General features: G+C 41.8%; 1 protein-coding gene across 1 annotated transcript in view; it reads right to left on the reverse strand.

Moving 5' to 3' along the window:
• Positions 1-11857, reverse strand: part of ABCB7 (ATP binding cassette subfamily B member 7) — a 65402-nt gene extending 53545 nt beyond the window's left edge. Inside the window, exon 1 of the mRNA XM_077827243.1 lies at positions 11673-11857. Coding sequence (XP_077683369.1) covers positions 11673-11834 — 162 coding nt within the window. The 5' untranslated portion in view covers positions 11835-11857. The remainder of the gene's footprint in view (positions 1-11672) is intronic.
• Positions 11858-16189: the final 4332 nt, after the last annotated feature.

A 16189-nucleotide genomic window follows, 5' to 3' on the forward strand; every position in this document is an offset into this window, starting at 1 on the left:
TGAACAGTCTTTTGTCATTTAATTTATTTCCATCCAGACATTTTATTGATCTAAGCAAATAATAAGAACTTTATTCTGGTCTGTGATAGAATTATGTCTGTCACAGGCATTTAATCAGAACCAATGGTAATGAAAAGCTCGTCAAATAACATACTTCTGCAATAAATATAGGTTTAAGATGATCAAACTGAAATAATAGCTACTCAAGAGTTTTTCAAGGATCGTTCATTCATTTTAACATTTAGATGCAGTAACATTTGAGATGTGTTTACAATACTCTTATTTTACAATTCTTCTTTCCATTTCTACAGTTTTGGTTGTTTCCATTTATGAGCCAGACTACCAAGAATTTTATTTGGAAAACCTGCCCCCTCCCCCCCCAAAACCAAAAAAAACCAACAACAACAGAAGTTATTTTGCAACTTCTACTGGAATGTATTACCAAAGATATCCATAGCTGACAGCAGGAATTCTGACTTGTATATTAGTAATATAACTGGCACCTCTATGTGAGTAAATGATTGTCACAATTATCTTTTAAAATTTAAAAATTCCTCCAGGACGGCGATTTAAGAACCAAAAGGTATGATATGTCCGGGAAAAAAACGGATGTATGTTAACCCTACCTAAAATTCTTTTCTAAAAAGATGGGCCTGAACTAGAAATGAGCTCCGTTTCACATGTGTGGGTCCCCGCCACTCCCTGGGGGTGTGCTAGGGTGACCAGATGTCCGGATTTTATACGGACAGGCCCGATTTTGGGGTTTTTTTCTTATATAGGCTCCTATTACCCCCCACCCCCGTCCTGATTTTTCACACTTGCTGTCTGGTCACCCTAGGATGTACACATGTGTGGATCCCAGTTGCTCCCTGCCTCCCTCATTGAAGCAGGTGGGCAGGGTTACTGCCCTGGGAACTCCAGGGCACCAGTGGACGTGGGCCCAGCTGCAGACAGGGGCGTGGGGCAGGGCTAGCTGGAGGCAGGGGGCTGGCTGGAGGCCAGGGGCTGGCTGGAGGCAGGGCAGGGGGGTGCGGGGCTGGCTGCAGGCAGGGCAGGGGGGTGCGGGGCTGGCTGCAGGCCAAGGGGTGGCTGCAGGCAGGGCACGGGGGTGTGGGGCTGGCTGGCTTCGGGCAGGGCTGCAGGGGTGTGCGGCAGGGGTTGGCTGGAGACGGGGGTGTGGGGCTGGCTAGCTTCAGGCAGAGGGGTGCGGCAGTGGCTGGAGACGGGCTGGTTGTGGGCAGGGTGGTGGGTACTCACGGGGAGAGCAGCTCGTAGCAGCCCGAGCAGCAGGACGCAGCCCAGGCCCAACAGAGCAGCCAGGGACCCAACAGGCAGCAGCGGGAGCCCCAGGACCAGGGAAGCAGCAGCAACAGGGCTCATGCCCAGGGTCAGGCAGCAGCCCACATGGCTCCGGCAGCACAACGCCCCCAGTGGCCAGAGGAGGAACGACATCACTTCTCGGCCGGAGCTCATCAAAGTCTCAGCGCCCCCTGCAGGGAAGCGGGTTAACAACCGGTTCTAAAACTGCTTCAAAAATTTAACAACCGGTTCGTGCGAACCAGCTCCAGCTTATTATTGAACAAGAATATAGCAAAGCATTTTTTGCCCCACTCTGGCATTTCAGCAGCAGGGGAAGGGTGCTTCCCTGTTACAATTCATTGTTTCAATGAAACTGAATTTTCATTTAGGACTTTGCCACAAAATTCTAATGGAAGGGAATAAAAATTGTCTGGACTTTAAAGGTGACTTGATGTTTAGATTTCACCTTCTACAGTATGCCTATGCAAGTTATAGAATGTTCTTTTAAAAAATATAAATAAATAAGTGAGGGAAAAGGGAGAGAGAATTACCGAACAAATGTCAGGAAACAGAGATAAAAATGGAAAATGTCAAGATGCAAAAACCAAACAAACAAAGAAAAAAACCCCACCAGCAACAGAAGTAGATAAAATGGAGTACACTTCTGACCAATTTAGAAAAAAGCCAGTACAAATTATTTGCTTTCTGAAGATACTTTTAAAAATACCCACAGTAAAGTATATTCCAAAATATATGTATTCTACCACTTAAGAAGCACTTAGAAGTTAACTATGCAGTAGGATTATCAACACAGATCTTTTAAACATGAGATTATTTCAAAATCAGACAGGCACTTAACTGGCATCAAACAATGAAGCCTTCTCTCACTGCTACTGCTTGGCAATGCTATTGACTTCATAATGAGAGAAAGTGTAGATGGATACAACACAGGCATCACAAGGCTCAACAATACATTAGACGATCTAGATGTTGCTGATGACATAGGTCTTCTAAGTGACAGCTCAACCAAAATGCAAGTAAAAACCGAAAGACTGTCCAGCGTTATCAAAAAGGCAGGGTTAATAATCAGTTATGAAGAAAAAATTAAACGAGAACTCCAACAACTCACAACTCTAATATTACTTTGGAAGGCAAAGGAATACAGGAACTGAATCAACTAACATACCTTGACACTAACGTTCAAGCCACAGGGATGTCCAGAAGGAAATAGTATCATGAATTGGCAAGTCAGCAGCTGCATACGCTACCTTAAACAAGATTTGGTCATCAAAAATCTAGTTTAAAGATGAAATTCTGAATCTTCCACTAAAACATTATTTCTATCTGAACATATGGATATGAAAGCTGGAAATCCAAAAATACAGATATCCAAATGCCTTCGAAAGCAAATGCCTTAGAAAAATACTAGGTATTAAATGGAATGAATTTATAACAAATGCCGAGATTCGTCAAAATGCAACAGCCCATTATCTCTAAAGATATCAAGAAAAGATGGAAACAGTTGGGACATATGTTAATAATGAAGCCAGAGCTCATGCCACAGTGGGAATACTACTGGGCAGCTGAAGAAGGAATGATAGAGGCTCATTCATGCCATAAGTGATATGTAAAGGCATGAGAAGGATTCAGACTTATCCAGAAGTTAACAGACTTTAGGTACTCAGCTCAATTTCACCCTATACACTAAATTTGGAACCACTATTTAATAATCTCCAGGATACACTATACCTATATAAGTATATTTAATCAGTTATATAGATTAACATACATTTATTAAGATTCTTTATTTTTACATATTTATTATATTAGAAAATGGTGAATGATACTTCTTTTATTTATTAGATTATTAATTTTTTACTTGTGATTTGTGTCAAGCTGCATTTGGATGGAAATTGGAATTAAATTAAAACTGCACAAAATCAGCATTTTATTTAGTTAGTTAAATAAAGCTAGATTAAATGTACTGGATACATGAGAAAAAATAAGTTTATCAAAACATGTTCTGCATTTAAAACGAATTGATTTATCAAATCAGGAAGTATTATCTGAAGTTGAATTTATTGTTTCTGGTTGCCATGTCCTTCAAGACTTTAGAACTAGAACTCATACTTGTTTTTATTTACAGACTGAAAGAGGAAAAGAAGCTTTCCCAAATCAGTTTCTCAACTTTGAATGAACCAGTCCTTTTATAAACTGACTGTATAAATTGAAAAGAATAAAATATTTTCTGCACCCACTAGAAAGGTGACAGCTGTCAAAGGCTGGCTTAGCACTTCAAACTCTGGTCCCAGGGGCTTAGCCAGCGACTTCCAAGAGTTCAGTGGTTTGACTTTCTTTAAACCTTCGGCAGCAAACATGCACTGCTTGATTTTTTTTTTAAATTTAACTTAAATTATTTTAGTAGATCATAGCAAGCTTAGGCCTTAGCATAGGCTGCCATAAAAATAAACCTATTTAAAATTGAAATTAACAAGAACTTATTTCAACAATTCTGCAATTAAACTTTTTCAGACTTTTTGTTTCACTAAAAATTTTGATATTTTGATGTTTCTTTTCAATTCGGGGCAAAACACAACTGTTGAAATATCAGAATTTCCTATGAGGCAGAAATTTTGATTTTCTCTCAGATATAGCTAAACAAGATTGTCCCTTAACCCAGTTAAAAACTATTCTAATTTATAGACTAAATCTTAACTGTGTTTCATAAGCAGGGTTCTGCTCATAAGCTAGCATCCGACTGAAATTTATTACAGAGTGGTGCTTGTAAAAGACAACTAGCTACCACAGGGCTCCGTGGTGATCCTCTATACAATATTGTACTGTCAGTCACATACTAGTTGGCCCCCTTTTAGCAGAGACTCTTACGGTTGCCTTTCCTTCTTGTAGTTACTCTGGCTGCTACTGATTTTAATCTTTTAACATTGCAGAACAAAATTCTGAATTTAATAGAGTTAACAATGACAGGAAATTAGACTGTAAATAGGTTTTCAGTGAGTCTAGATTACAGCAGCCTTTATGATGATTTGCTTTAAAAAAATTAAAATTAGATCTGCTATGGTTGGTGTTACAATATTTTATAAATAGGAATAATAAATTTGTAAAAATTATAATATCCTGTGGAAAATACACCATGAACTATACTAAAAAAAGTCATGTGATGGCAAGAATGAAGAGAGGTATAAAACATTATTAAAATAATGTTGAAATTTTGCCAAATAGATAATACTTAGTCCTGCCATGAGTGCAGGGGACTTGACTAGATGACCTCTCAAGGTCACTTCCAGTCCCATGATTAAGTGAAAAAATCATCAAAGTAAATATTTACTCAATAATCAACCAGTTTTAACAGCGGGTCAAATACTATTCTATCGATTTATACATTCAACAAGTATTTTTCTACTATTCAACAAGCTCAACACATTTTTAAAATGTATTAAACAAAGTTGATAGTTATAATTAAATACAACAGCAGACATTATAATACAGTAAAAGCTGTATTATCAGGCCCTATACCAACCAGAAAACTCTATAAACCAGCATTTCTAATCTTCATAGAAAGTCCAGTTTATAGTCTGGTTGGCACTGGACCGGCAGGCTCTCTACCTGGCGCCGCGTGGCTCCCCGGAAGTGGCGACATGAGCCTTCTGCTCCAAGGCAGAGGAATGGCCATGAAAGGTTCAGAGTGCGAAAGGGGGAGAGCGGTTGGGGCACAGGAGGAGGTGTGGGGCATGGGCTCTGGGAGGGAGTTTAGGTGCTGGGGGCTCGGGGCAGGTAGTTGGGGCATGGGAGGGGTCAGGGTGCTGGATCCAGGCGGTGCTCACCTCGGGTGGCTCCCCACAAGCGGCAACCTGTACCTGCTGCTCCTAGGCGGAGGCGTGGCTAGGCAGCTTGCCTCCGCATGCAGGTGCTGGCCCCGCAGCTCCCATTGGCTGTGGTTCCCAGTCAAAGGGAGCTGCAGAGCCAGCACGTGGGGCGGGGCGGGGCGGGACAGCGCACAGAGCCATGCCTTGGCCTAGGAACAGCTCACCACTTACATGGAGTCACCTGAGATGAGTGCCCCCCCGGATCTAGCACCCTGAAACCCCTTCCTCATCACAACCCCCTGCCCCAAGCCCCCTCCCACACCCAAACTCCCTCCCAGAGCCCATGTCCCACACCCCCTCCCGAGCCCCAACCCTGCACCGCCTCCTGCACCCAAACTCACTCCCTCTTAGTTAACTGGAATTTTTCCACTTACCAGCACCCCCAATTCCCCCAGCATGCTGGATAAAACAGCTTTTACTGGAGACTGTTTTACTCCTTTTAGAGTACAATGAGCATGGTTTGGGCTGGTAGCACAGACACTTCCTAACCTGTGGCCTAAACCTGCTAGCCAGTGTGAAAAGATCTGATATTTTTTTAAATACACACTCCTAGAACTGGTCACAACTAGTTACATATTTTTTTTAAAAAAAGTTTTTTACTCTGTATACACTTGTGTTTAAAAGCCTTAGAGAGTTAGAATGGGAGTTCATCGTTTAGACAGGGCCATAAGGAGAGAGGCCATCTCTGAGGTCAGGGCCCAACTAATTTAAGGATTTATAGTATGGCTGTCAAGGGATTAAAAAAATTAATCGCAATTAATCGCACTGTTAAACAATAACAGAATACCATTTATTTCAATATTTGTGGGTGTTTTCTACATTTTCAAATATACTGATTTCAATTACAACCCAGAATACAAAGTGTACAGTGCTCACTTTATATTTATCTTTGATTACATGTATTTGCACTGTAAAAAAACAAAAAATAGTATTTTTCAATTCACCTAATATAAGTACTGTAGTGCAATCTCTTTATCATGAAAGTTGAACTTACAAATGTAGAGTTATGAAAAAAAAAATCTGCATTCAGAAATAAAACAATGTAAAATTTCAGAGCCTACAAAGCCCACTCAGCCCTACTTCTTGTTCAGCCAATTGCTCGTACAAACAAGTTTGTTTACATTTGCAGGAGATAATATTGCCCGCTTCTTGTTTACGTCACCTGAAAGTGAGAACAGGCATTCACATGGCACTGTTGTAGTCGGCGTTACAAGATATTCACGTGCCAGATGCGCTAAAGATTCGTATGCCCCTTCATGCTTCAACCACTATTCCAGACGACATTCGTTCATGCTGATGACAGGTTCTGCTATAACAATACAAAGCAGTGCGGACCGACACATGTTCATTTTCATTATCTGAGTCAGATGCCACCAGCAGAAGTTGATTTTCTTTTTTGGTGGTTCGGGTTTTATAGTTTCCACATCGGAATGTTGCTCTTTTAAGACTTCTGAAAGCATGCTCCACACCTCATCCCTCTCAGATTTTGGAAGGCACTTCAGATTCTTAAACCTTGGGCCGAGTGCTGCCCCTGATGTGCCAAGACTACTTCTGCTCCTACTTTCCTGCCCTGTCAGCTTAGGACTTCAGTGCCCTGCCTAGTTTGAGCCAGACCCATCAGCCTGCTGCAAACCCAGACCCAGGTCTGACCCAGAGAGAACTAAGCCGCTGTATCCTTCCACCCCAGACATTCCATGCCATCAACCTTGACATGTTCCCTGTCCACTTCACTAGGCCCCGTGCCCACCAAGCTGCTGTGATAAGAGATAGGAGGGGACTCAGGGCTGAGGGCAACTGAGCGAACATGGGACAAGGGAGGTTTACTTGCCATTAATTTGGGACAGCTGCTTCTCAAGTGCCCTGAGGAACTGCAGTGAAAGCACCTTCGGGGATCCCCTGCTTGTGCAGGAAATATGGGATGAGTAACAGGGGAATGAGGAGGTGAACGCCCAGCCTCTTTTTTCCCAGGGGCAAAATGGTGGTTTTGCTTTCCACCAACCCTGTACCCCTCAGCCAGTGGTTTGTGTTTAATTGCAGCTGGTGCTTGCTCATAAGAGTCTGCATACCCAGCTAGTTTTCCCACTGCATCCACCTTTTTGTCCCACAATTACTGTTTTACATCACCACTGCACATATTCAGGAATTGTTCCTGAGTAACCAAATCACACATTCCTTCACAGCTTGCAATGCCTTTCCCCCCTCCCCCGCTTGTCTACCAAATCTCTCATTTCATTTACATAAACCACATTACTCAATCCAGATCCCCTCTTAAGACTCCCGAGTTTAATCCTGTAGGTTACAGGTATAACCTGAAACTGTTTCAGAACAAGTTCCTTAAATTTACCACAGTTTGAAGTATCATCAATAGACATCTTATTGAATATGTCCAGAGCTCTGCCAGTCAATTTTGTTATGAACGTGGTCATCTTTTGGTCTTCAGGGATCGCATGGAGGGTGCACAGTCTCTCAAAGGTGATGAAATATTCCGCAATATTGCAGGATTCATCATACTGGGGGCATAGTCGCTCCCATTTGTGGATTTTTGGGAAAGTGGAGCCAGCAGCTGAAGGGTTTTGTCTCTTCAACTCCATAACAGCCAGTTCATGATTCTGAGCCTCCCATTGGGTCTCCATAGCTCTCTTATGGGCAGCCTCTTCTGCCTCCACCCTGGCTGTTTCTGCCTTCACAGCTCTCTTGTGGGCAGCCTCCTCCGCATTCATTTCTAATGGTCTTAATTCCATCTCTCTCTTTTGCTTTCAGTCTAGCCAGCTATAGTTTATTAGCTGCTTCACTGGTAGTCATTTTCCTGCTCTCTTGTGCTGGGCCACGCCCCCTCTGCAGTTCACTGAAACTGGGAGGCACTCAGCTCAGAGGCTTCTTAGTTAACAGAGACTTTCCCAGGATCCAGCGTTCAGACTTTCTGGGTAATTTGCAACCTGTGCAGTTCTAGCTTGTTCTGATCTTCACTCTTACTTATTCTGCTTCCTTTTCTGTCCCTATTTCCCTTACCTGAAATAAGCAAACATAAAACAACAAACCAGTAACCACTTTGTCTGTTCTCCAGCCACCACACTTAAAACTCACTTAAAATCACCACCAGTATCTCAAAGCAATCAGCTGTGCACAGATCCTGCTCGACTTGGCCACTGTGATTGGCAGCCATCATGAGAAATCCCCCAGCTACCACCTGAGCTGGAACAAGGGCTGTACCAGGGGAACAGATTGTGCCCAGACTAGGAAGGCATCCAGTCTGTGAAAGAAACTTATTGAAACATCTCTGAGGGTGAGATTTTATCTGTATTCAGTTTTATTACTGTACTAGACTTAGATTTGTGTGTTTTATTTTATTTTGGTAATTCACTTTGTTCTGTCTATTACTACTTGGAACCACTTAAATCCTACTTTCTGTCTTTAATAAAATCACTTTTCACTTATTAATTAACCCAGAGCATGTATTAATACCTGGGGGAGGGGGGGGTGAAGAACAGCTTGCATACCTTTCTATCAGTGTTATAGAGGGCAAACAATTTATGAGTTTACCCTGTATAAGCTTTATACAGGATAAAACGGAATTATTTAGGATTTGGACCCTATTGGGAGTTGGGCATCTGAGTGTTAAAGGCAGGCACACTTCTGTAAGCTGCTTTCAGTTAAGCCTACTGCTGTTAGGGGACATGGTTCAGACCCTGGGTCTGGTGTTAGAGCAGACTGGCGTTTCTGGCTCAGCAAGACAGGGTGCTGGAGTCCCAAACTGGCAGGGAAAGCAGGGGAAGTAGTAGTCTTGGCACATCAGTTGGCAGCCCCAAGGGGGTTCTGTGATCCAACCCGTCACAGGTACCTTTGCATTTTGTCAAATCTGTAGTGAAAGTGTTCTTAAAATGAACAGCATGTGCTGGGTCACCATCCAAGACTGTTTTAACAAGAAATATATGGCAGAATGCAGGTAAAACAGAGCAGGGGACATACAATTCTCCCCGAAGGAGTTCAGTCACAAATTTAATTAACGCATTTATTTTTTTTAAACAAGTGTCATCAGCATGGAAGCATGTTTTCTGGAATGGTGGCTGAAGCATGAAGGGGCTTACGAATGTTTAATTCTCAATTACTGAGAGACAATCTCCACTCATTGATATATTTTGCTTTTCACAACCAAATCTCTGTATAACTTTTCATGAGTGATGTACCCGAGTACTCAAATTCTAATATCTAAATTGTATTGTTAAATCTATTCACCTAAATTTGGGTTACTGCTGATTATGTACTCTATGTATCATATGACTTTTAAAAACAAACTTTGTATTTGTGGAAAATCTAAGTACTATACCCAGATGTACAGACATTCTTTTCTCAACCTATGTGTTATATAATTATTTTAACATTAGCTTTAATACAAATTTTGTATCTGGCACGTAAATACCTTGCAATGCCAGCTACAAAAACGCCATGCAAATGCCTTTTCTCACTTTCTGGTGACATTGTAAATAAGAAGAGGGCAGCATTATCTCTTGCAAATGTAAACAAACTTGTTTGTCTTAGCGATTGGCTGAACAAGAAGTAGGACTGAAGGGACTTGTAGCCTCTGAAGTTTTAAATTGTTTTGTTTTTGAGTGCAGTTATGTAACAAAAAAATAAATCTACATTTGTAAGTTTCACTTTCAGGACAAAGAGATTGCACTACACAGTACTTGCATGAGGTGAATTGAAAAATACTATTTCTTTTGTTTAGCATTTTTACAATGCAAATATTTGGAACCAAAAATAATATACACTTTGATTTCAATTACAACACAGAATACAATATACATGAAAATTTAGAAAAACATCCAAAGTATTTAATAAATTTCAATTGGTATTCTATTGTTTAACAGTGCGATTAAAAATGTAATCATGATTAATTTTGAGTTAATCACGTGAGTTAACTGCAATTAAATAGACAGCCCTTATTTATAGGTTAAAAACAAGTATTTTAAAACAGCACCCCCCCTAAAAAGCGTGGCATCACATAACACAGGTGCAACATGCTCTTCAGAAGCTGGAGGCTCAGAATAGTCATTTTCTTGGCCTCTAAGTCAAGAGGAGAATGCCATTACCACTGAATATGCTGGTGGCTTTTTGATACAGACACTGTGTCTCCATTAGACTGGACCATGACTATAATTACAGGTCCTCTAGCCCACTTAACAGCCTACTGTTATTCTGTGTCAAATTTGAACCAGTATTTTTGATATAAAAAGACTGTCTCATTCTTTACCGCCCCCCTTTTATGTCACCATCTAATAAACCAACAACATGTAACAAAACTTTGTGTTAAATATTTGCTTACATTATAAACATTTCACAATTAAAAGATCAGTTCTTATTACTTAAGAAAGCTTCCAACTTTGTTTTAAAAACATTAAAACTAAAGTGCATCAAAATTAACGGCCACATATGTAAACATAATAGAGAACACAGTATTTACACGGCTGTCAGAAGGCCCAAATCTGTTCAAGTCAGTGTAATTAGTACTAGGTCCTCAGTTACCCACTACAGAATAAGCAACAGCTGTCTACTCAAGTCCCCTTACATTCATGCTATAGCTCCAGCAAGTTTCCTACTTTGTCAACATCACTTAAATTTTCTTCACCAGAATAACCTTGTGAGGTACAATAATTTGATTACATGATGTTTGGCAGTGGAACATGGGGAAAACAAATGGACTCAGAAATGAGAACCTGGGAATGGACAACCAGGGGTGGATCACTTGAGGATTACCTTTTCTGTTCATTCCCTTTGGGGCACTTGGCATTAGCCATTGTCGGAAGATGGAATATGGGACTAGACAGACCTTTGGTCTGACCCACTATGGCCGTTCTTATGTTATTATGCTTTGTATATTCATCCACTAACCCATCAAATAGGCAGCTACAATATTTTTTTCAGGCAAACTACAGGGCAATGGAATGAGGACATCCAAGAAAAAAAAAGTATACAAAAAGAACAAAACTGTTGAAAGCAGTAACAGAGCAAAGAGGGCTCAGAAGGAAAAGGACAAACGAAACCTTCCCACCAGCCACGACTTATCAGTAAAAACAGGCAGAAACACAGAGGACACCAACTCTCCCTATAAAAGCCCAACCCGCAACACCCCTGTACAGAAACTCACTGCCTGCTTGGCCCTAGCCTCCCCTGGTGTCCTCAGCCCTGCTGGCCCCGTCCCCTGCAATCCTGACGCCAGGGCCCCTTCCCCACAGGGCGCCATGCAGCAGCCCCATGCCGACGAGCCCCCTTGCTCCCCAGGAGCTCAGCCCCACCGGCCTTGACCCTAACACCCCCAGGCCCTTGCTGCTCCCCACTGCCGACTATCCCCCACTGGAGCCTGCGGCTGAGTCCTGCCCACATCCCCGGCTCTGCCCGCTCCATAGACCCTCTCCTCCCTTTGCCCGGGGCTCCCTCGGGTCCTCCCCGCTAGCGCCCGGTTCCGGTGGGGACCCACGTTCCCCGCCGCACCTGATAGATCCGCGGGGAGGGCTGGCTCCGCTTCAGCCCGCTGCCAGCTGTCCAGCCGAGGACGCAGGCTGCCGGCTGCCGGAGCAGGGAGGCTGCCAGCAGCCTGCGCCGATGGAAGGCGGCGAGAGCCGCCAGGCTCCGTGGAGCCCCCAACAACGCCATCTTGAAAGCGAGAGAGAGAAGACAGAGAGGATTGTGGGAAACTAGCGGACTCGATCGGGGTGGGGGGAGAAGGAGCGAGGGCAAGAGTCCTCATGCCCCCTCACCTGGCCTGGTACCGGAAGTGGAGCCTGCTCTAGAGTAGTGTTGCTCGGAACCAGGCCAAGGGTTTCAGTCCATCTCTCCCACCCTTCAGTGCTATCGGTGTCTGCTGAGAAACCCCTGTGCCTGCTGCAGAGCCACTGGTAATGTCCCTACCCCCAGTGGGGAGACCTGCCGGAGGCAGCTCTCTGGCCTGGTCCACATATCTCTATGGCAGCCTGGACAGTAAGGGGTATTACGCAGGCAGGGAGCCATCGTGGGCTCCTTCGGCAGGGATTGATGCAGCGTGGGGCTGGAGTGGTTGCATGCTCCGTCCCAGAGCGGCCAGCTCCTCTGCTGCTGCCCCTGTTTCTCATTTTCACAAAACAAGTTTTGTAACCCGGTGGCTATAGTGATTCTGGGCACCTGAGCAAGCCCTTGGCCTTCCAAACTAGTGGAACTGACCATAACTTACATGAGCATATTAGCAGTCACACAGAGCTTCTCTTTCCATGACTAGATGCACCAGGACAATGGAATGTACTAGTTTTTAAAGGCCATATCTCCCCCTCAGAGTGGTAGGGGATGGGGGAGAGTGTGCTTGTGTCCTGTACTTTAAGGAAATTCCCTAGTGAAGATTCTCCAAGCCTCAGCATGTTCCTCTAGCAGGGGAAGACAGGAGCAGGACAGAAGCTCTTTTCCCCTTCTCTCCAAGCTATTAAAACCTTTCCAGTGTAGTTTCTTGGCTCCTTCCATAAACTGTTCATCTTGAGTTACAGCAATCCCCATTCGTGTAAGGTACAGTGTAACAGATTTTACTCTAGTCACGCTTTCTGATATTCCTATTTGTCGAGCTGGATCATCTGAACAGTTGGACCCTCCAAACCAAATACACCTGAATCCACATATTAGTCTTATTCACCCATCCCTAACAACTCCATCATTTTGGGATTAATGTTTTGGCAATTTTTAAAGTCTCTTTCTCTTGTAAAGGAGGGTGTTTGTTTCAAGGTGACATTTAACAATCTAACTCAAAATCTCCTTTATTCAAATTGTCACACAATTTGAATAAAGGAGATTTGATGGCTCCATAAAACCAGGAGGAGTATCCAGACTGACACGAGTGTCCATTTTGGGCAACTTCTGGGAGCCCTGCAGGGCCTACGTTATTGACTGTGGTAGCTACTCTCAACTTGATTGCAGAGTGGGCTCTTTCTTACTGCAAGAGGCCTGAAGATGGAAGTGTAAAATCTGGACTGAGAAGATATTGCTTGGATTAAGATGGATCATTACATACAGGGGACCTGTTACCTCTGTATAGAACTGAGTCTATAGTCCAGATAGGTTTAGAACTCTTTGGGCAAGTGAAACTTTGTTTACCCCAGCGCAACTTTGGTTTCTCTGAGATCAAATCAACATGGTAATAATAGGCCCCTAATTCAACACCAGTCTGAAAACTGAGGAAATTAGGGAATTTGCCATAGATTACAACAGTGTATGTACTCTCATCTGATTGGCATGCAGAGCCATGATGAAGCTGTAACTCTGTGTGACATTATTAGTCACACAAAGATCTCTTCAAAGCTACCAGAGCTTGACTATTGCTGTTGTTGCCTTCAGGGAGAGTTGTGAGCTCAGTTAGGGAGACAGCCTGACACCAAGAAGAAAAAAAAAAAGAAAGAGGCCTGTCTTAAAACTGATTTTAATGAGGTAGGTTTCTCACGAATTACTAGGCTGCACTATGATATTCAACATTGCTTCGGACCAAGGTTCACTTCAAACTATATAGATGACATTTCTCTGTTACTAATCGGATTCTTCATCATAATCATATTTGGCAGTATTTGGTCTGAACAGTGCCACCTAGTGTAATCCTGCAAGAAAATAAATTATAATTTAGCAGCAGAATAGAATAATGATACTGTATTACAAGATTACTTTGCAGAGCACTCGTACTTTTTAACTGGGTACCTAACTCACTTGACAAACAATTATTCAAGTCTCACAACTCTACAGTGAGGCAATGGTATTATTAGAGCCCTTTAATGTAAATTGAAACAGAGAGAGAATAAGAGGTTACTTGAGGTCACAAATTGAGTCAGTGGCCTGTAATATAATTTAGGAAAACCACTGAAGTTAGAGATGGAAAGATGCAGGAGATCATCCAGTTCATATCCCTGCCAGTGCAGAATTTTTCCCTACAGGCATTTTCTAATGTTTTGTCTAATTCTACTCCTAAAATTCCAAAGCAAGTCCTAGTTTTGTAAGGAATATTTGTAGACATTTCATATAAGGAATGTGTGTGAGAATTCGGAGTGGTTTGATTGAACCCCCAAGCTGGAGGGATAGCCATAGCTCTGAGATCAAAAATAATACTAGGAGACTGGAGGGATTCATTTGGGAAAACAGATTAAAAGAGCTACATATTAACAGCTTGATTTACAGATAACTAAGGGGATACGATGAAAAAATAAACATTAAGGAAGGAAAGGAATTATTTATGGTGACACATGAGTGAATTACAAGGAGTAATGAGATCACAGTAAGTATGGAAAAATTAAGACTCAGTAGTAGAAGAAAACTCTTATGGTGGGATGTGATAGGCAATGGAATGGAATCTCAAGGAAAGTAGTGGAATCCCTATCACTTGGGAACAGGGTGGATTGATTTAAAACCAAGTGGAACACCTCAATTTAAATCAACTTTTCCATTTTTAGTTCAATTATTTTCTAAAGAAAGGTGCATTCTCATTGGTTGATATAACCATTAAAACATTGCTTTACAACTAAATAGAGCCTTTACGATAGATTTGGTATTTTTTTTTTGCTACCTCGAATGGTACACTATAACTATAGAAATTTATTTAAGCAATTATATAGCTTAATATTTTCAGATTCTCAACTCACAATTTTAGTATGTTAGAAAATAGTGAGTAATATATTACTTTTTTGCTAGAGAATTAAGTTTTTGCTCATGATTTGTGTCAAGCTGCATTAGGATGGTGACTAGAATTTAATTAAACACACCAAACAGCATATAAAAATTAAACAAAACAACCTTAAAAGTTTTGGATACATAAACTTCCCTTATCAAAACTAAATGATTTATTAAACAGAGGGATTAACTGTAGTCAGTGAATTAAATTGATTATTTCAGGTCACCTTGAGAAAATTTTCCTCAGAACATAAGAATGGCCATACTATGTTAGACCAATGATCCATCTAGCCCAGTATCCTTGTCTTCTGAAAGTGGCAATGGCAGATACTTGAGAGAGAAATACCACCACAGGGAAATTTATCAAGTAATCCATCCCCGGTCATCTGCTCCCACCTTCCGGCAGTCAGAGGTGTAGACACATCCAGAGCGTGGGGTTGCATCCCTCACCGTCTTGGCTAATAGCTATTGAGGTACCTTATCCTCCAAGAACTTATCTAATTATTTTTTAAACTCAGTTATGCTTTTGGCCTTCACAACGTCACCAGCAATTAATTCTACAGGTTGAGTGTCTGTTGTGTGAAGAAGAACTTCTTTATGTTTGTTTTAAACCTGATGCCTATTCATGTCATTGGGTAACCATTGGGTCTTTTGTGATGTGAAGGGGTAAATGACACTTCCACATTCACTTTCTACACACTGTTCGTGATTTATAGACCTCTATCATATCCCTCTCAACTGTGTAGTTTCTAAGATGACCAGTCCCAGTCTTTTTCATCTCTCCTGATCTGGAAGTTGTTCCATATCCCTAATCATTTTTGTTTCCTTTCTCTGTACTTTTTTCAATACTAATATATCCTTTTTGAGATGGGTGTGACCAGAGCTGCATGCAGTATTCAAGGTATGGGGATACTATGGATTTACATAGTGGGATTATGATATTTTCTATTCATTTCCTAATGGTTCCTAACATTGTTAGCTTTTTTGACTGCCACTGCACAGTGAGTGGATATTTTCAGAGAACTATCCATAATAACTTCAAGATCTCTTTCTTGAGTGGTAACAGCTAATTTAGACCCCATCATTTTGTATGTATAGTTGGGATTATGTTTTCCAATGTGCATTACTTTGCATTTATCAAAATTGAATTTCATCTGCCGTTTTGTTGCCCCATCACCCAGTTTTGTGAGATCCCTTTGTAACTCGTCACAGTCAGATTTGGATTAAACTATTTTGAGTAATTTTGCATCATCTACAAACTTTGCCCAGCTCACTATTTATCCCTTTTTCCAGATAATTTTTGAATATGTTAAACAGCATAGATCAATACAGATCCTTGGGGG

Source organism: Eretmochelys imbricata, chromosome 9 (genome assembly GCF_965152235.1).
Source record: "Eretmochelys imbricata isolate rEreImb1 chromosome 9, rEreImb1.hap1, whole genome shotgun sequence".
NCBI lineage: Eukaryota > Metazoa > Chordata > Testudines > Cheloniidae > Eretmochelys > Eretmochelys imbricata.